Below are 20,435 nucleotides of genomic sequence, written 5' to 3' on the forward strand. Positions count from 1 at the left end.
TTTTTAACATCATAGTCATTGTATAATTTAAAATCCAAAGTCCTGGATCTCACTGTACATAAGAAAATATTTCATCACACTATTATACTTGGCCCCCTAAGCAACAATCATATATCACCATCACAAACACTTGGACAGCTTTCCTAACACGACATAAATATGCCTTGATAAAGTTTATGATCATTAGAAGGCTTATCCTCTGAAACCAATAAAAAAAACTCAATAAACGCTCCCAAAGATACATCGCCAAACCCTTCAAAACCCTATATTCAAGTTCAGCTCTTGTATGGTGATGTATCATGGAAAGAATTGTCTGTGGACTGAGAGAAGTATGAGACAGGCTCTTTGTTATTCTGGAGTGGGATTCTTTGGCTGTACTCCTACATTCAGTTCAAAGATCTTCTTCTTGCCCTGGACCATGGCTTTTTCTGCCGACATGTCCCCATGGTTATTATAGCGATCACTAAAGTATGTGAAAACATTGACGACCAGAAACGTGACCAGGAACAACGTCAAAACAATCCAGAGAAGTCGGTTACCGCGGAAGATCTTGGGGCAAAGCCGGTCAAGGACAACTAGGACCTCTTCAACCTTACTGTAAAGGCAAAATTGAGAGGGGATTCAGAACAATTCAAGGTATACACCCAGTCACTATACAGCGGCTAGTATAACTACATAATAATTCATTTACAATTGATCTACATGAAGTGAAAATCACCTGCTGAACTTTTCTTTTCTGGTGATTTCTTTTCCTTTTCCTTCATCCTTCTTTTCTGGCTTTTCCTCTACTTTCTCCTCCTCTTCCTCCACCTCTTTGATTTCTTTGCTTCTCTTCAGTCCCTCTTGGTAGCTGTGTTTGGAACGTTACAGTTGTTTTCTCATTAAAGGCACATGAGCTGATAGTAGAGGAAGTATCAGCAGTGGCACAGCAGTGGCACATTACTACCATTCAAAAGTTTGGGGTCACTTAGAAATGTCCTTGTTTTTGAAAGAAAATAAACATTTTTGTTTTGCTTCATTAAGTAGTACCCGCAAAACGCCAGTCTAAACGTCAACAGTGAAGAGGTGACTCCAGGATGCTGGCCTTCTAGGCAGAGTTCCTCTGTCCAGTGTTTGTGTTCTTTTGCGCATCTTAATATTTTATTTTCATTGGCCAGTCTGAGATATGGCTTTTTCTTTGCAACTCTGCCTCGAAGGCCAGCATCCCAGAGTCGCCTCTTCACTGTTGACTTTGAGACTGGTGTTTTGCGGGCTCTCTTTAATGAAGCTTCCAGTTGAGGACTTGTGAGGCCTCTGTTTTTCAAACTAGACACTCTAATGTACTAGTCCTCTGGCTCAGTTGTGCACCGGGGCCTCCCACTCCTCTTTCATTCTGGTTAGGGCCAGTTTGTGCTGTTCTGTGAAGGGAGTAGTACACAGCGTTGTACGAGATCTTCAGTTTCTTGGCAATTTCTCGCATGGAATAGCTTACATTTCTCAGAACAAGAATAGACTGACGAGTTTCAGAAGAAAGTTATTTGTTTCTGGCCATTTTGAGTCTGTATTCGAACCCACAAATGCTGATGCTCCAGATACTCAACTAGTCTAAAGAAGGACAGTTGTATTGCTTCTTTAATTAGCACAACAGTTTTCAGCTGTGCTAACATTGTTGTAAAATGGTTTTCTAATGATCAATTAGCCTTTTAAAATGATAAACTTGGATTAGCTAACACAACGTTCCATTGGAACACAGGAGTGATGGTTACTGATAATGGGCCTATGCAGATATTCCATAAAAAAATCTGCCATTTCCAGCTACAATAGTCACTTACAACATTAACAATATCTACACTATATTTCTGATCAATTTGATGTAATTTCAATGGACAATGTACTTGTCCTTTCTAAGTGACCCCAAAATTTTGAATGGTGGTGTATAAACTACTTTACTTTATTGCAATGCTGACTATACTGAATGTACAGTATATTTCGTTGAGTATTCATATTCTATTATGTACTGGGGCTATTATGTCAGTACAGTACAGCCCGTGTTGAGCCACTCGTCTGTCAGCGTGCACAGGGTGTGTGACTGTGGGTATGATTGTGGGTGGTCAGGGTGAGTGAGTACATAGAAAAGGGCCTCACCCTTTATTGTAGGCCTCCTCCTCGATCTTTGCCTTGATCTCTGATCTGATCTCCTCTAGGTTGATGGAGGGCTTGGCTGGGGCAGATGGTTCAGCTTCCTGCTCTGCCACAGTCTTTCCACTGCATTGTTTCATAGCGGAAAAAACACATAGAACATTTTACCAACAGACATTATGAGAGAGAGGAGTGCATTATGGTCATTAGGCTTTCCATCATAACACTGTGGCCTTGTGTTAATGGACAGGCTGGAACGCAGTTGAAAGGCAGCGTGCGTGGATGGCACCATCACTGCCAGGTAAGCTTGTGTAAAAAACAAGTACGAAGGCAAAATGTGTACATGGGGACTCTTAAAATGTCCCTGGCTTTTACTGAGCAGACACTTGATACATTGTTATTGTCTCTCTTGCTTTGAGAGATCCTGAGATTTTGGCATGGGGCGAATTAAGAGAGCACATCTCCCTCTCCCTCTCCCTCTCTCCTGGCTTTTGTCAAGCTCCCCAGCCCAAATGTTTAGATTACATCTCAGAATAGCCCATCAGCCAGTTGCAGTTGGGTTTTTATGGAATGTTGCATAGTTATTTTGGGTGCATAGACAATCTGGGAGTTGCATAAGGGTAGTGCAGTTATCTGCTGTGTATGGTCCCTGGTATCCGGATGGTAATGATTAATCAAGTTACTCCCCCGGGAACACTTCCTGAAGGTCAAGTACATGAGGCAAATACTCTGATACAGCACAAGATGTCTTCTGATAAGGGTTTACATATATTAAGGCCCCGCATCGCCCATTGTTTCACAGCGCTGTGAACTGACCTTGGGAACCAGGCAATACAGGCAAGGAGATAGATTGTGCTGAGTACAGTATGTACAGTATATTTGTGGGTATGCATTAGGTCAACATTATGACAGAGGATGGAGGAACATACCTCTCATCTATAGCTGGATGTGTAGGCTCAGTGGGAAAGTTGCTTTTCACACTGTTGGCTTCACACTGTAATTAACAAGAACGAACAACATGCATGTAGACGAAGCAGACCAATAAACTTAAATAGACAGGATATTACCACTTAATCATGTGGTCAGGTTGACAGGCTGAGAAGGTTGTGATTGGGTAGAAAACATACCAGGACAGGAAGTGCTTGGCCCATGGTGGGTTGGGGGCTGGGTCCCATGGCAACGCTGGGGCCGGGTCCTGCCATGACCGGGGTCTGACCAGGGATGTTCAGGAGGTTAAATTTGGGGACTACCGCAACACTGACCCTCCGCCTGGGCAAAGCCTGATAAGGAACAATTGGAAAGGAGGGAGAGAGAGAGGGTGAGAGATAGAGGGAAGAAGAAAATAGAGGGAGAGTTCAGTTGGGGGGATTATCCTTAAAAATATATTGAGATGTGTCAACCTGATATAACCAGTCAAATCCAGTGCATACTCTCAACAACAAACCCAGTGGAAACACTCTGTTCAACACTACAGCACCAACCTTTCCCAGGGTCAGCGACATTGATCTGGATGGCCGTGGGACTCCATCATCTAACCAAAGGACACAGGAGAATGCAGTTTAAGTCAATCAACATTTTGCAACAACTCGCCTATCATGCACTGGAGATAAAGGGTTTGTGCAGGTGTACCTCCAGTGTCTATGGATCCTCCATAGCAGCGACTGGAGTTCTGGTTGGCCAGCTTCTTGAACTCCATCAGCTCAGCGTGGTCCTTCTCATAGGTCCTCTTCAGATTCTCCACGTACTGCATCATCACCTCTGTGGCCTTGTTCATACGTTTCTCCTGTCACACAAAGGGTTCCAAAAGGGTTCTTTGGCTGTCCCCATAGGATAACCCTTTTTGGGTTCCATGTAGAACCGTCTGTGGAAAGCGTTTTACTTGGAACCCAAAAGGGTTCTACCTGGAACCAAAAGGGGTTCTCCTATGAGGACAGACAAATAACCCTTTTAGGTTCTAGATAGCAGCAACAACAGTCATTACTCTCTATGGGCAGGAGAGTTAACCATACAGTCACACGAGAGAGAGAGAGAGAGAGAGAGAGACTCCAACACTGTAGAAAACCATCATCATGTCAGGTCTGAGATCAGTTCTGGGGTCAGCAGCAATATGTTGTTAGTCTATAAATCACAAGGGACTTGTGTGACGTCTAGCAACGGACATACCCCTGAGTCCTTCCCTAGTAATTTATTGGAGTTGGCTTTGGCGTGAACGATAACCTGAGGGAAAGCATAACATCAGACTAAATCGTTCATAAACATAACTTATCTGTCCAAAAACAAACATACCCATGGCCCTGAACATCCCAAAGTGTTTTTCTCATGACAGGATCATGGAAAAGTTTTCACTTCCACTCAATATTTTCTTCTCTCATTCATGGGTTTCCTCGAATCATTAGTGTACCCCGCGGATGGCCTATCCTATCCTATTGCCTGCGTTCCAGTACCTGTCTGACTGCTCCAACCATCTCAGCTCTGCTGGAGAGCCTGGTGGCCAGACGGTGCAGTACTGCTACTGTCTCTATGAGGCACTGGTAAGACTCCCGCTGCTCCATGTTACTCCACTGTGGTGCCGTGCACTGAGGAGACAACACCAACAAAACACAGGTCTTTTATAAGTGAAAGTGAATCACAACTCATTTATTTTCCTGTGTCATCATGGCCGACTAAAGGCTGACCTTCAGAGAGCCTTTGAATTCTTCCAGTTCCTTCTCCGTGTTCTCCTCGGTCAGGGTCCGCTCCCGCACCGCCTGTTTGAGCCGTGTCTCCAGAGTGTAGTTGTCGTTCCGGAACGCCAGCGACAGTTGAACAAACGCATTCTGTGGGGAGGATATGACTGTGTTTAATGTTCATTAAACCGTCACCAGGGGCACATTAGATACCATTATTAAGGACTGTGACACACCAACTCACTGGACCTCCACAAAACTGTAACATAACTGTTATGCTAGCAATGTACAGTATGCGGTAATGTAAAGCACAACTACACCAGCTGGCTACCCAGCTGCCATATAGAGCACCAACTAGCCAGTGTGTTGACAGTGCTGCTTGCTACCAGGCCTTAGATGAGCCTATAACGTGCAGCGATGCTGACAGATGAACTCCTGGTGCCATGCTGTCATGATCAAACGGTCTTTGCTGCAGAATCCCAAACATCGTCGCAGAGTACCGAGACAGGCGTTGAGAGGAAATCGGGGACTTCGACTGTCCTAGTGCACAACATGTATCCCCCTGGGTGGAACCGGTGTCTGGGTGTATAGGCAGGCGGGGCTATAGCCTAGGCCAAGTGCTCTGCACTCAAACAACACAGCCATGTTTGCATTTTCTTCTTAGAGACAGGAAATCATTAAGGCTCTCATTAGTCTCAATCATGGGTAGGGACTAGGGGCTTCCTGTACATTACATTCATGAGGCCACAGACAGGGGGAGAACATGCACTATAAAACTGTTACTGTTGTATAATACACTCTCCAGAGTAGATACTAACCTCAACTTCTTTTTCCGTGAGTGGAGGTGCACTACAAAATAATCAGAGAGGAAATATAGGTTCAGTATATAAGTAGAAAAAAACCTAAATATATGGTCAAAGGTCATTCCCTGTCAGTATAAATACTGTGATACCCACCAGCCTGGTAGCCCTCTGTGCAGTTTGAGTTTCCTCAGCATGATGTCTGAGATGTTGGGCATGGCGTCTGACTTCTCTTTAGCCTCCTCATCAGTAGGAGACCCTGCAGGGGGCAGAAGAGAGGGACCAGGCCACACACACACACACACACACACACACACACCCATTAGATAGTTACAACGTGGCAATCTGGTCTCTATGGGAAAACCAAATTTATTTAAATGATCAGATTACTATTTCGATAATCGACCTACTTCTGAGAAACATTGTACTGCAATTTTCTTGGATCACAAACTACTTCACTGATGTCTTTTCAAAGTTTGGGCAAACCAATATTAGCTGACTGGGTTCTCTCATGTTTTAGTTAACACTCACACCATCTGCTGGTGCAAACTAAAAATAACATTTCAGGTTGCCAATAAATTGCAGCTCTGTGCAAACTTAGAACAGAACATGCCCTCAGTTCTAAGGAAAATCTCGCGGGGTCAGTAAGGACTAGCATCCTGTGACGTAGCTGGGAGCCTTGACTCCTTTCCCCCTCACTAGATAAAAGTCTACTGTCCACAACCAATGGTCTGTTACACAGCACTGTCTCCTCTGCAGGTCAGACACAGGGTAACACAGTACCTCTTTCCTGTTCAGCTGTTTCATTCAAGTCTGCCAACTTTGACCCCACAATGCTTTGGTTCCACATCAGCTTGTGCTCCTGTATACAGAAGAACAGTGCACATTTAGATTTTTAAGAGCTTTCATGTTGTAATAACTGTGTCGCACAAAGATGTTTACAAGAACAAAACATTACAAGAACAAAACATTCTCTCTCATGATTTTAGCATTTACTAAAAGGCTTTTAAATCCCCAAAACATGCAATAAATGTCACATTAATGCTGTCAGGTGAAACTCAAGGGATGAGCCCCGGTCCTTAAAAGACTCCCATCGTACCTCTCTTATTTTGGACAACTTCTGCACGTTGACAGGCTGTACAGGGAAGTCCTTGTACCCAGAGGACTTGAGCAGGGCATCCCGGGTCTTGTCTTGAAAGGAGAAGGTTTCCTCGTTTGTAGGGGGGAGACTTGGTGCCCCATTCCTGGCGTTGAGGGTTCCAACAGTGTCCCAGGACACAGCTCTCATGAGGGGAGGAAATGCCCCGATTGTCTTGATCTCTGCCGTGCAGGGGGCCTGTTGAGTGGGGGGCCGAGGGACAGGCTTGGCCACCCCAGTGGCAGGGGCCTGGTTGGGGGCTCGAACCAGACCCTCCTCTGGCTTATTGACTAGTACTGGTTCTGGGCAATTCTTAGCTGTTACCCGGGGGTCACAGTTCTCCTTCTGGCCCCCATTGGGCTCCCTGGGGGGTGGGGGGCCAGAGTAGCGGGGAGCCAGGGTGCCTGAGGACACCTTACGCTTCTCATTGGGCTTCCAGTCCACCAACCTCCTGGTGCTCTAAAAACAGCAATATCATAATTCCTTAAACACTGTCAATTCAGGAGAAACAAATAAGATTTTCTTGGAGAGCAAGAATGGCAACATTTACAATTTTCTACCGTAAATGAATTATTGTATCCAACATAGCTATGAGCATAGCTATTCTGGAGTATAAACTCATGTAGGTTTTACTAACTACGTATTGCATTTTCATGTATGACTAACTGTTCCAGGGTGCCACTTGAGAATGAGAGTGGTGGTGAGAGTGCTGTGCTACCTCATGCTCTGGTGTACTGGTGTCAGCCTGCTCCCTCGCAGACAGAACCTCCAATCGCTGCCAGAGAGGAACACAAAACAACACACATCAACATAGTGTTGACACCACTACTGAGTGCATCAGAGAAATCCATACTGGTCTTACCAGGCTGACAGGCGATGAGGGGGCATAGTTCACCTCTGTGGCTACAGCTGAAAGAAAAAGGTTTAGAACAAAAGCTGTTTAATTAAATGCATTTTTTTATATTTTTAAGCAAGGCTTTTCATGCGCTCCATTGAAGAGAGTGAGTATTCTCTAACAGACAGAAATATGTACCTATTTGAGGGGCTGTGATAAGAGAGCTGCTTCTGGACGGTACAGGTGATGAGGATGGTGTGTGGTTAGGAGAAAGACCTGTGGATAAAACACACACACGTGTTTTATGTTTGGACAATGAAAGTACAGTATACTGCATCAGCATCGCTTCCCAGATAACAACGCAACAATAAAACTATAGTTATTGGGACTTCATTTGATATCTGTCACTGTAGTCTGTTACGTGATGGAAGACTGGACTTATCTGGCGTGCATTCAGAATGCTGCAAGACGAAGGCATGAGGGCACGTACGTGATGTTCAGATAACTCCGGAAGTCAAGATAGAAAAATGCTGCAATTACAATGACTCACTCACGCAACTCAGCTAGCAGACCTGAGGGACCCTGTTTCACTTGTATTTCATAACCAATGTTAAGAGTCAAAATATTGTTCAACCAAATCTACACTTCAACAGCTGACTAAACATCTACTGTGCAAATAGTGGTCTTAAACTGAAGAGCTTAATAACGTGACATTTCTTGTATCATCTTTCTGCCTCTGTCTTACATACTGTATACTATACAGTAAGACTTATCATAAAGTACTTGTATATTTCCCTGTTTCACTTGTATACCAATCTGTAAACCAGTGAGTGTCTCTCACCTGTGGGGGATTCAGAGAGGCTGCAGGTGGACTTTCGGCCCCTGCGGCTCAGGAAGCGGTCGCTGACTTTCTTGGCCTCCTGCAGCAGCACCAGGTTCTTCTGACGGTCCTCCACTGAGAGCTGCAGCTCAGGCAGATGGTCTTTCACCAGGTCTATCACATTGCCTGTACTGTCTGAGAAGGACACACACACACACACACAAACACACACGTAATTAAAACACAAACAGAGACAATAAGAGACAAATGGCAACAACCAATAGTATTCTCTCTGAACTCAGCACAGAGCAACAAGCCAACATCAATAGTGATCAAAGCAGAAGCATCCCGGCGCTGAGAGCTTGGGCTATGCTTTTCTAAGGACAAAGGGCACAAGTCAGAAACTGATGACCAAACTTAGACATTTCAATAGATGGAATTAAATTAGCCATGCAATGTTATGAAGAAAAAAATCCCAATGGAACTCACATTTTGAACAATGGACTTATGTACGTTTTGGTAACACAAGGCTATATTTAGCCTTTAAGTATTTGATTGTACCCACCGACAGTAGTGATTGGTCCTCCCAGGGAGTTTCGGGACAAGCGAGATCTGGGACTGTGTGGTCTGGGAAAGAGAAACGTTTCAAATTAACAGACGGCGTGTTCTTACGACACAGTCTTTATTTACATTTAGCTACTCTAAACACTTGAAGAAGGACGGATTTTATTTTCTAGAAATATCTCGATCCTGGCTTGGTTAAAGTGGCAAATCTTTCAAGAGGTGGTTTGCTCTCAAGCCTTTTTGACATGAACAGTCCTGTTCTCAGGATTAAATAACACATGTACCTGGTCTGCTCCAGAGGGCGACCATCTGCTTGGACCACGGTCACGGTCGCTTGCTTTGGGAAGACAATGGTGGGAGCAGGCATCGCCACGGTAACTGCTCTACTTTCAACTGGTGTATACTAGATAGAAAGACATGTGAGAAACAAAAGGTTATGCAGCAAGACCAGAACTAGACTGCATGCAAAAGGTTTTGAGTGGACTTTTGAGGGACCTGGATCGCAGACATGGGATCCTGCCATAGAAAAATCTGATATTGTCTCTCAAATAGAAGGCAAATTCATAGATATGGATATTGTTATTGCAATGACGTAAATTGGGGAACATTTTCATTTAAATCATTCAAAACATAAAAGCATGCAACACAAGGATTACAGAGACATTTGAGTAAACATGTCACCAATTGGCTTGTGTCACCGCAAAGGCACTTTCTCATTCTCTACCCTTTAACCTTCCTGCTTATGTACACATCTATAAAATATTGTGTACACACCTTCACAGAGATGTTTGGTGACTTGGTTCCCCAAATTGAAGACTTGGTGTTTTCATAAGCTTTTAATGTCGATATTAATGTGAAGACAGAGCCAAATATACACCTTTATGTCTCTCTAGACCCTCCCTGATGTTGACCATGGCTGGGACTGTATGGGGATCGTGGTGGAGTCCGCAGGAGGAAAAAGACTTCAAGGCATACCCATTTCAAAGTACTTTTAAGGGGAAAATAAATACACTTGTGGTCCTCTGTGATCGGTGGGTATTTCAGTGAGGCACTTAGCTCTGTTGACTAGGAGGTGGTCCATGGTTTCCAGCAGCAGCAGCATTTTTAGCTCAGCAGCACAATGTCAACAGCCTGAACCCCTGAACATCAGAAACTCTAGACAACGTCCCTCTGGACTAAACACATCCTGAACTCACTGGACCTCAGCATCCCAGGAGAGTGGAAGGACAGAATGAACACTCACTTGAACCAAGTCAACCATATTAAGTATATTTCCAACATTAAAAGGTCAGGCTTATATACCCTGTACATGTTTTATTTATATCCTAGTGTCCCAGTTCTATCCTCAGAGAAAATTATGCAAATAAACAGGGAGGCATTAAATTAACCTTCACTGAGAGCTTCACTGTGACCTTTGTCCTGGAAGAGAATATGAATAAATGTTATCCCTGTAACAGTCTAAAACTGAAAGGCCAGGGAATTTGTTTAATAAAGGAGGATCATTTCATACGGCTGCCATACCCCCAGGTTAGATTACAGAGGCTCATTGCATTCCTCAGTGAAGTCTTATCTAGGCCGTGTTTATGACTGAGTGAAACGAGTGACAGTATACTTCTAGGAGGTGTAACTCTGTGGTTCTGGTGAGGCAGTCATCCGCTCAACACAAATCTGTATATAGGTCCTGATTGTACACAGACAGCTTTCAGGAAGCCTCTACTTTTTGTCTCAAAAACAGAGTTTCAAGAGCATGTTTTCTGGGAGACACACTGGACTAGGCAAAGCCACATTCAGAGACTCATAAAACATCCAATCTGTCCACTGCTCTGTACAAGTACAAGTACTCAGCTCAATAAACATTAGGGTGGGGAGTCACACGGGATCTGAACAGATGACAGAACAAAACAACGAGAGACAGTGCAGTCTTCAAAGTAGAGCCAAGATTTGGAGTGGTCTGGACACACTGTGCTAACCTGTCTTGACCACCAGCGCAGTGCAAATTATCTCATCAACACAAAAAACAGGTAATAAGAGGCTCTGGGAAAAAAAGGTTGTAATCTGGACAGAAGAGGAAAGAACATCCTGCTCATGTTTTTGCTGGGATTAATTACATATTTTCACTGCTGAGTGAAGCTTTGTTCCTGAGCCAAAAATAGAAGTGGATGAAACGCACCCATAAAGCACAGGAATCCCAAACTCAAATCATGAATGAATTAAAGTCTGGTTAAAGACAGTGAAAGGATTCATTGTTACTAAAGATACACACATCCAAAACACACTAACATGTATTAGCAATGAATATGTGAGCAACACTATGAGCATAGATATGAGCTAAGACTAATGCTCATATTGCTCATATGCTATTGTTGCTCACACATTCATTGCAAATCAGTATAGCTTGTCAATACTGAGGTTCTAGGTTCTGTATTAATGAGATAGTGTCATGTATAGCTCTGAGTGCAACATACCACAGCTTTAGAGGGAAGGTTTAATGTAATGGATAGGTACTCACTGTGCTGGGTGAGCTGGAGGAACTGTCGAGCTCCTCAGGGGAATCCTCCTCTTCTTCCGGGAGGATGGGCATAACAGGGGGCTGTGGGGCTCGGGGTCGTGTCAGGGGGAAGAAAAAGGGACTCTCAGCTGGAGTGGGTTGGGTAGGGGAATCCTCTAACTGCTGTTCAGTCTGAACCCAGGGAAAGCAGTACAACTCGTGGCCCCCTCCTTCCTGAAACCAGAATTATATGCATGCAAGCAGGAAGTCACACAGGTACAAGTGAGAATAGGCAGCCTCTGATAGCTTCTAACTATCTGGGAAACCACAAAGAAGCATGACGCTTCCTCAAATAGGATAAGTGTATAGATACATTTGCTTGAACAGGTGTGCCAACTGGTGGTGGCTATGTCTGTTTGAACTTTGATGTTGGAAGACAAAAACCTATGATGTCATAAGGAAAGGGCCTTGTAGACATACATACATACATACATTCAAAGTCTGTAAATAGTATTGCAGTTGCACTGTTCTGGTCATCTCCGTGTAAAAGGACCAATGAGCACCAACATGTGACGCTTATGGGTTACATATCACATTTGGTGTCAAATGAAAGTCTATATCATTTTCCATTTAAAAAAATGTGACATAAGTCAAAACTTTGATTTGTGGATAAACAGAAGGAAAAGGGGTCTTAGTAAACATCTTCCAGAAAAAGTCTTAAAAAGGTATCAGAAATACATTAAAAACAATCATGTTGAAGTAAAGACCTCATGAGGAGGGAGGATAATGACATTTCACAGAAATAACAAGTAATGGTAGACCTACCGATTAGTTATAATGTTTCTACTGATAATAATATTGGTAACAGAGTGATTGAAAAATCTGCAACATAATGACTGCAATTGAATTGGCCAAAATGGAAAATCATAGTAGTCATAAACCACAGTTGCAGTACAACAGAGTACAGGACAGTAGAGCACAGTAAAGTAGAGTACACTATAATTGATTGGACTCTTCTGCACTGTACTTTACTGTACTGTACTGTGCTCTACTGTTCTCTACTGTGCTGCACGATGTCCAAACTTGTGAAACATAGACGTCTATGATTGGTACAGATTTGGTCCGGTCTGTGTAGAATAATACCCAAACATGCAAAGGAGGATATTACATTTCTCTACCTTTGTGTACCCATTCAGGTTGTATCACCATGAATATAAATGACATTCACAATTGCATTTCTGTATAGTCCAGATCAAGGACCCATGATCTGATTTCTGTTACCATCATTATACTATCGGGTGTTGATCCACTTCACGTACTAACCAAAATATACTGAACAAAAATATAAACGCAACAGGTAAAGTGTAGGTCCCATGTTTCATGAGCTGAAATAAAAGATCCCAGAAATTATCCATATGAACCAAAATCGTATTTCTCTCAAATTGTGTGCACAAATGTGTTTACATCCCTGTTAGTGAGCATTTCTCCTTTGCCAAGATAATCCATCCACCTGACAGTTGTGGCATATCAAAAAGCTGATTAAACAGCATGATAATCACACAGGTGCACCTTGTGCTGAGGACAATAAATGTTCAGTTTTGTCACACAACCCAATGCCACAGATGTCTCAAGGTTTGAGGGAGCATACAATTGGCATGCTGATTGCAGGAATGTCCACCAGAGCTGTTGCTAAATCATTTTATGTTAAGTTCTCTACCATAAGCCGCCCCTAACGTAATTTTAGAGAATTTGTCAGTACGTCCAACCGGCCTCACAACCTCAGACCACATGCAACCATACCAGCCCAGGACTTCCACATCTGGCTTTTTCACCTGCAGGATCATTTGAGAGCAGCCACCCGGACAGCTGATGAAACTGTGGGTTTGTACAACCAAATAATTTATGCACAAACTGTCAGAAACCGTCTCAGGGAAGCTCGTCTGCGTGCTCGTCGTCCTCACCAGGGTCTTTACCTGACTGCAATTCGGCATCGTAGTTCGGCACCTTCAATGGCCACTGGCACACTGCAGAAGTGTGCTCTTCACGGATGAATCTCGGTTTCAACTGTACCGAGCAGATGGCAGACAGCGTGTATGGCGTTGTGTGGGCGAGCGGTTTGCTGAACAGAGTGCCCCATGGTGGTACGGACAACAAACACAATTGCATTTTACAGACGGCAATTTTAATGCACAGAGATACCGTGACGAGATCCTGAGGCCCATTGTCGTGCCATTCATCCGCCTCCATCACCTCATGTTTCAGCATGATAATGCATGGCTTCATGTCGCAAGGATCTGTACACAATTCCCGGAAGCTGAAAATGTCCCAGTTCTTCCATGGCCTACATACTCACCAGACATGTCACTCATTGAGCATCTTTGGCATGCTCTGGATCGACGTGTACGACAGCGTTCCCGCCAATATCCAGCAACTTCACACAGCCATTGAAAAGGAGTGGGACAACATTCCACAGTCCACAATAAATAGCCTGATTAACTCTATGCGAAGGAGAAGTGTCGCGCTGCATGAGGCAAATGGTGGTCACAACAGATACCGACTGGTTTTCTGATCTACACCCCCTACCATTTTTTAAGGTATCTATGACGACAGATGCATATCTGTATTCCCAGCCATGTGAAATCCATAGATTAGAGCAGTGTTTCCCAACCCTGGTCCTTCAGTACCCCCAACAGCACACAGTTTCGTTGTAGCCCTTGACAACCACACCTTGTTCAACTAATTGAGGGCTTGATGATTAGTTGACAAGTTGAATCAGGTGTGCTTGTCCAGGGTTACAATAAACATGTGTATTGTTCGGGGTACTTGAGGAGCAGGGTTGGGAAAAAAAACTGAGAGATATTTTACTGTCATTCTGTTAACAAACTTTGCATCTGCACTGTTCCTCTAATAAATGTGTTTTAGTAACATTTTCAGTGGCAGTTGTTAAACGTAGACTTCTGTGTATAGGGGTGCGGTTTGGTAAAGGCTCAGTGCAGTCAAAAATGAGATTGTCTGTGTTTTGATATATATTTCCACACTATGAAGTTGGACTAATACTGTGAAATTGTGGAAATTATAATAATGCATTTTCAGTATAAGAGCTGTTTGAACTGTACTTTCAGCCTGTTTTGGTCTGCCTGGTGACATCACTAGGCTGTAAGTGTTAATAATAGACCAGTAAGAAAGAGAGTTCCTCTCTGCCAATAACAGCTAGTTTTCAGATTTCCCATCCCCACTCAGACCACTTCCAGACAGTCCTAGCAAAATTTTTGCTTCAGAAATTGCTCTTGCTGAGAAGCTTTAATTTTGATTGAAAACAATCACAGAAGTTGTATAGGGCTGGTGAACTGGCGAATACACAGTATCTATGGGGTAAAGTTGCACTTCCTAAGGCTTCCACTAGATGTCAATCGTCTTTAGAAACGTGCTATTAAGGAGGGGGGAATGGGAGCTGAATAAGTCAGGTGTCTGGCAGAGTGTCTCTGGCTTGTGACGCGCTGTCCTGACAGAGTTAGCTCTCGTTCCAGTGCTTTTCTACAGACAATGGAATTCTCCGGTTGGAACATTATTGAAACTTTATGTTAAGAACATCCTAAAGATTGATTCCATACATCGTTTGACATGTTTCTACAACCTGTAACGGAACTTTTCGAGTTTTTGTCTGGACGTAGTGCTCGCGCCTCATGAAGATGGATTACTGGGCTGAACACGCTAACAACAAGTGGCTATTTGGTAATAAATGATGGACTTTATGCAACAAATCAGTCATTTATTGTCGAACTGGGATTCCTGGGAGTGCATTCTGATGAAGATCATCGAAGGTAAGTGAATATTTATTACTCCAACATGGCGGATATTTCTTTGGCTGGATTGGGCTCTGAGCGCCGTACTCAGATTATGCTTTTTCCGTAAAGTTTTTTTTTAAATCTGACACAGCGGTTGCATTAAGGAGAAGTCTATCTTTAATTCTGTGAATAACACTTGTATCTTTTATCAATGTTTATTATGAGCATTTATGGGATTTGATGTGGCTATCTGCAAAATCACTGGATGTTTTGGAATCAAAACATTACTGCACGTAACGCGCCAATGTAAACTAAGATTTTTGGATATAAATATGCACATTATCGAACAAAACATACATGTATTGTGCAACATGATGTCCTATGAGTGTCATCTGATGAAGATCATCAAAGGTTAGTGATTAATTTTATCTATATTTCTGCTTTTTGTGACTCCTGTCTTTTTTGACTTGGCTCTGACCTAACATAATCATATGTTGTGCTTTCCCTGTAAAGCCTTTTTTTTATCGGACACGATGGGTAGATTAACAAGAAGTTTATCTTTCATTTGCTGTATTGGACTTGTTAATGTGTGAAAGTTACATATTTCCAAAAAATATTTTTGAATTTCATGCGCTGCCTTTTCAGTGGAATATTGTCGAGGGGTTCCGCTAGCGGAAAGGTTAATAAACTGCATGCTTTCCCGAGATGTAGTTGGAGGACCACACAACATATCATCACGATATGATAGTTAGTATATAAATATTTGCCCATGAAGGCGTTTCCAGCGCTATTTCTCAGATTATTAATTTAACCGACACAAAAAGATCCCACCATGTCGAACAAACAAATTGTTTGTTGGCATTTATACAATTGTACCGGCATTTTATGTTTCCATCAGCCCGGTCGTGACTTTTTTCATGCGTTAATTAATCCGCATGAAATGGTTGCATGAAAACGTGGTTAATAAGACACTTAATTGCTATCCAGAAATGATTGGATATTGAGATAGGAATGGCTGGATTGGGCCTTTAAACTTCGCAAACATTGTAAAGTGAAAGAGAGAGTCTCAGCGTCACTCTGTTACAATGGATTTGCCCTTCTCTCAAATAACTTGGTTATGATGCAATGAATTATCATTGCAATATTCCAGATCCAGCACAAATCTCTAGCGGCATATTACTGTAATAACGTATCAGACAAACCACCACACAGACATGTCAGCTGCTTCTCTCTAGTGTTAAACCTGACTAGCAAGTCCTGCAGCTTACAGCACTGTGCATAAACAAATGTGAACTTTGTCTCCCCAGAGGCGGGGGCGGATGAGCCAAATTAATCTGGGAGAACGGGAATCCCAGAGGAACGCATTCTTCCAGCTATTAAAGTTAGACTTGTTTAATTCTGAGAATGAACAAAGAAAAACAAGATACCGATGCCTTGCAACGAATTTGAACATCTATGACAGGCAAATCAAACTGGGAGGGCAGCGAGGTAGCACAATGGAGGATGAAAGGTTAGCAGTGTCACAATTAAATCGTCATAGAGCAAGGTTAGTTTGAACTACCATATTTACACTAAAACGAGCATATCTAACCACACAATTGCAATCACAATCACAGTTATATCGCAATCACAATCGCAATCACAATTGCAGTTATACTTAACCTGTCCATTTCAACATGCCCATGGAAATAATACACTCGGAAAATGTCATTCAGCAGAGCCAGAATCATCCAAATCAGACATGCCATCAGTCAGAGCTCTGTCGGGGTTGACGGAGGTCACATTCTTACCGGAGTCTCCCTCTCTGAGCCTAATGGTCTTTGCCAGTGCTCACTCCAGGACTCCCTGCCTCCATTCCAACCCCGCCCAGCCCAGGCCGTCCTCCCTCATCCTGCCCTGCCTCTCTATCCATCAGCCAACCCATGCCCCCCACAGCCAGCACTCAAGCACCACTCACTCCGCTTCTCGGTATGGGAGGGGGTTTTTGTGTAGGAAACCATGGCTTTGGAAGGATGTGGACACCTTAAATGGGTAAAATAACTTGCTTTTGTTTCTGTCTCTGCCCATTTAGAACTACAATGATTTGGGAATCACTCAAGTATTTAATAATAAAAGAGGCTATCCTCATTAAAGTAATCATTAAAAAGTGTTCAGTCCTAACTTACCTTATCTGAGCCTGTTATTTAAACAGTCGGTAGAGCTCGAGAATGGAAACTCCCACAATGCTCTAGATCACACCCAATATCTGTTGGTTGTAATGCATTGCTCCTCCCACTATCTTCTGGTTCAGAGGCTTTACTACCAGCACTGTCTTCTGGGTTTGATGGCTGACTCCTCCCACAGTCTCCAGGCGGCAATGCTTGGCCTCTCCCACAGTCTCCAGGTGGCAATGCTTGGTCACTCCCACAGTCGCGGGCCTCTGACTGACAGTAGTCACGGCAACTAGGATCCTCCGATCTGACACTGATCAAACACATCAACACACTGTTCTTTATCCATAATCAACAGTTAAATCTCTCCAAAATCCTATCAAACACAATTATAACCAGTATATCAGCTTGAATATTTGTAATAACTTCCACAGCTTCCTGCTATGTGAAATAACACCACCTCCTCATTCTAAACCCGGAGAGGTGGGCCTTTCCTAACACACATTATGCAATCCTCTGACAGTTCCCGCTTCCTCCTAGGAATGTACTGAGTGCCCCTGTAACTTATCGGGGAGCTGGTGTGGCATCCCTGCACAGTCTCACCTTAGCCTAGCTCTTCAGTTGTGGGAGGATGTTCATCTAAACACATGCAATATCCTCTTCCTGTAAAAGAGAGAGAATATAAACACTAACCCTGCTACATTCTCCTCAGTGTGAGCGGCAGCGTGACTGCAACAGGCAGACTGGGGGAGTGTATCCGTTGGGAACGTAAGTGAAGGGGCACACTCGTACTGGAGGAAGACTTGTGATGGGGACACTGGGGGTGTTTGTGTCTCTGACACTGGGATGGAACCTATGAGAGGGAGGAACCAACATGGTCAGACAGGGAGGTCCCAGTCACACTAACAACATGGCAGTATAGGCAGTAGCAGACATTTGAAAACAAAACACATGAAACAAGCAGATGGACAGGGGATAGGAGCAGAAATGACAGGCAGATGAATGGTGGCACTGTATGACCTGCCAAAAGGAAGTGGAAGATATGTGAGGTGCACATGAGCATTTCACTGTACCTATTTTACCTGCTGTAAACTGTGTATGTGACGAATACATTGGATTTTGATTTGAAGACGACAGTGGATCTATTACCTAAAAATGCAGGTGCAGGACCATTACTGCTGGTACTGTTGTGCTTTTGGTCTGGGACAAAGTCAGGACATTGGGCTTGGCTTGTTTTGTTGTCATCAGTGCAGGGTGCCTCTGAATCGTCACAGCTCTGACAGAGCGAAAACAACATCTTCCATTAATCCATTCATGAACTATGATGTGTCATCCACACTCAACATCTCCTAGCCCCTACCTATGTTTAATAATGTTTTATGGGGCTGTTAGCCGTATCAGATCTAGCCGATTTTGACGTAATAAAAAAAGAGAGAATGCATCAATGGATTTTTCTGACATGCCGGCAATGAGGAATTCTGTGTCATGTGTTCAGTATACACTAAGCAGAAGGGAAAAAACAATAAGCTGTAGAACAGAAAACATTCACCCTCTTATCTTTGCTCATAAGTAATCCAGAGTGCACATTTCCTTGAGGAATGGCTTCCTGAGTCCAAACACAGTACAGTAACAGTATATGCTGGTAAATGTCATGACAAACATGGCTAACGTGGCTAGAGGATGCTGGGAACGTGAGGCTAATAGACCTATCCCTCACAAGAGAGGAAGTAGACTGTTTAGCGGTCTCCTAGGAACAAGAGGGATATTTAGACAAAGCCTCAGGAAGATTTTGTAAATGTATTTTACCTTTAACTAGGCAAGTCAGTTAAGAACAAATTCTTATTTACAATGACGAGGCCCCGGTGCACAACTGAGCAAGAGGACAGGTACATTAGAGTGTATAGTTTGAGAAATAGACACCTCACAAGTCCTCAACTGGCAGCTTCATTAAATAGTACCCGCAAAACCCCAGTCTCAACGTCAACGGTGAAGAGGCGACTCTGGGATGCTGGCCTTAAATCACTATCCTGTTATGGCCTTCACAAAACACAATGTCCAGATAGGCCAACTTCCTACAACTGGAGCTGTGTTGAACCACTCACATACAACACAAAATGCACCCGGATCTCCTGTCTAACATACTACAATAAACATATAATTGTTTTGTCATGAACGTTTATAACCAGCTGTTATAAATCTCTAGTGCATTATCAAACACCAGAGAATGCTATTTTCATTAGTGTGAGGGTATAGTGAGGTCAGGTTCAGTACCGAAGGTCTCCTCCTTATCAAGCCTGCGTATTTACTCCTACACACTTCTATATCTGTACATGATGAAGGAGATGACATAGAGAGAACACTTTCAAACATAGCTAAGATACTGATAAAAACAATCACCTAAAGAACAGTCACACAGTGACATACAAAGGCAGTCCAGAAAGACTGCTGTACTGTGACTGTGCAACATTGCAAGGGTTTTGAGACACTGTAAAGCATGTTTTATTTCTTTCAAATTAATATTATTATTATTATTAATTGGTTCCACAGCTTTTTGTTTTGTTTACTCAACTTTTCGGTCAGTTTTACCTGAACTTAAAAAAATGTGTTGGCCCAAACTTAGCTCCAACATTTGAAAAAGTAGGCAAAAATTCAGTCAACTTTAAACAATGTTTGCTTAAATTGTCTCATATGTTCATTCAAATATAAATTATTATTTGGGTGGTGTAGCAGGAAGACCAGAAGGCCTTGAACCAAGAGGTTGTGAGTTCAAATCCCAGGTGAGGACATGTTGAATAATAAGGACTGTATACATGCACAATGTAATCATGTATGTCAATGTGTGTCAAATATATAAGTTGAAAACCTTGTATGTTAACAGCACTGTGTGTGTAACTAGTTCCACAGCCTTGTTTTAGGTAAGATGCCCAAATAACATTTTTGTTGTTGAATGAACACATGAGAAAGTTTAGCACACATCATTTTAAGTTGTTAGAATTGTTGCAAAAGTTTTCTCAAGTTGAAGCTAAGTTTGGATCAACACTTTTTATTTGTTCAGGTAACACTTGAGTAAA

General features: G+C 42.9%; 2 protein-coding genes across 4 annotated transcripts in view; both read right to left on the reverse strand.

Moving 5' to 3' along the window:
• LOC139411434 (inositol 1,4,5-triphosphate receptor associated 1-like) overlaps positions 1-20,435 on the reverse strand; it is a 21,567-nt gene continuing 1,132 nt past the window's right edge. The window contains exons 2-23 of one of the 3 annotated variants that reach the window (XM_071157794.1): positions 18,058-18,217; positions 17,380-17,677; positions 11,451-11,663; positions 9,226-9,344; positions 8,943-9,004; positions 8,399-8,572; positions 7,756-7,833; positions 7,585-7,631; positions 7,441-7,497; positions 6,684-7,181; positions 6,368-6,446; positions 5,741-5,843; positions 5,603-5,633; positions 4,794-4,934; positions 4,563-4,694; positions 3,748-3,901; positions 3,600-3,649; positions 3,246-3,398; positions 3,048-3,112; positions 2,125-2,244; positions 719-850; positions 1-595 (exon numbers count right to left, since the gene is read on the reverse strand). In XM_071157794.1, coding sequence (XP_071013895.1) covers positions 349-595; positions 719-850; positions 2,125-2,244; positions 3,048-3,112; positions 3,246-3,398; positions 3,600-3,649; positions 3,748-3,901; positions 4,563-4,694; positions 4,794-4,934; positions 5,603-5,633; positions 5,741-5,843; positions 6,368-6,446; positions 6,684-7,181; positions 7,441-7,497; positions 7,585-7,631; positions 7,756-7,833; positions 8,399-8,572; positions 8,943-9,004; positions 9,226-9,344; positions 11,451-11,522 — 2,514 coding nt within the window. In that variant the 5' untranslated portion in view covers positions 11,523-11,663; positions 17,380-17,677; positions 18,058-18,217 and the 3' untranslated portion in view covers positions 1-348. The other 2 variants (XM_071157795.1, XM_071157793.1) reach the window with 2 other exon arrangements.
• Positions 17,442-20,435, reverse strand: part of LOC139412422 (centrosome-associated protein CEP250) — a 14,071-nt gene continuing 11,077 nt past the window's right edge. The window contains exons 10-11 of the mRNA XM_071159218.1: positions 18,157-18,217; positions 17,442-17,677 (exon numbers count right to left, since the gene is read on the reverse strand). Coding sequence (XP_071015319.1) covers positions 17,442-17,677; positions 18,157-18,217 — 297 coding nt within the window. The remainder of the gene's footprint in view (positions 17,678-18,156; positions 18,218-20,435) is intronic.

This window comes from Oncorhynchus clarkii, chromosome 6, assembly GCF_045791955.1.
Source record: "Oncorhynchus clarkii lewisi isolate Uvic-CL-2024 chromosome 6, UVic_Ocla_1.0, whole genome shotgun sequence".
NCBI classification, from domain to species: domain Eukaryota; kingdom Metazoa; phylum Chordata; class Actinopteri; order Salmoniformes; family Salmonidae; genus Oncorhynchus; species Oncorhynchus clarkii.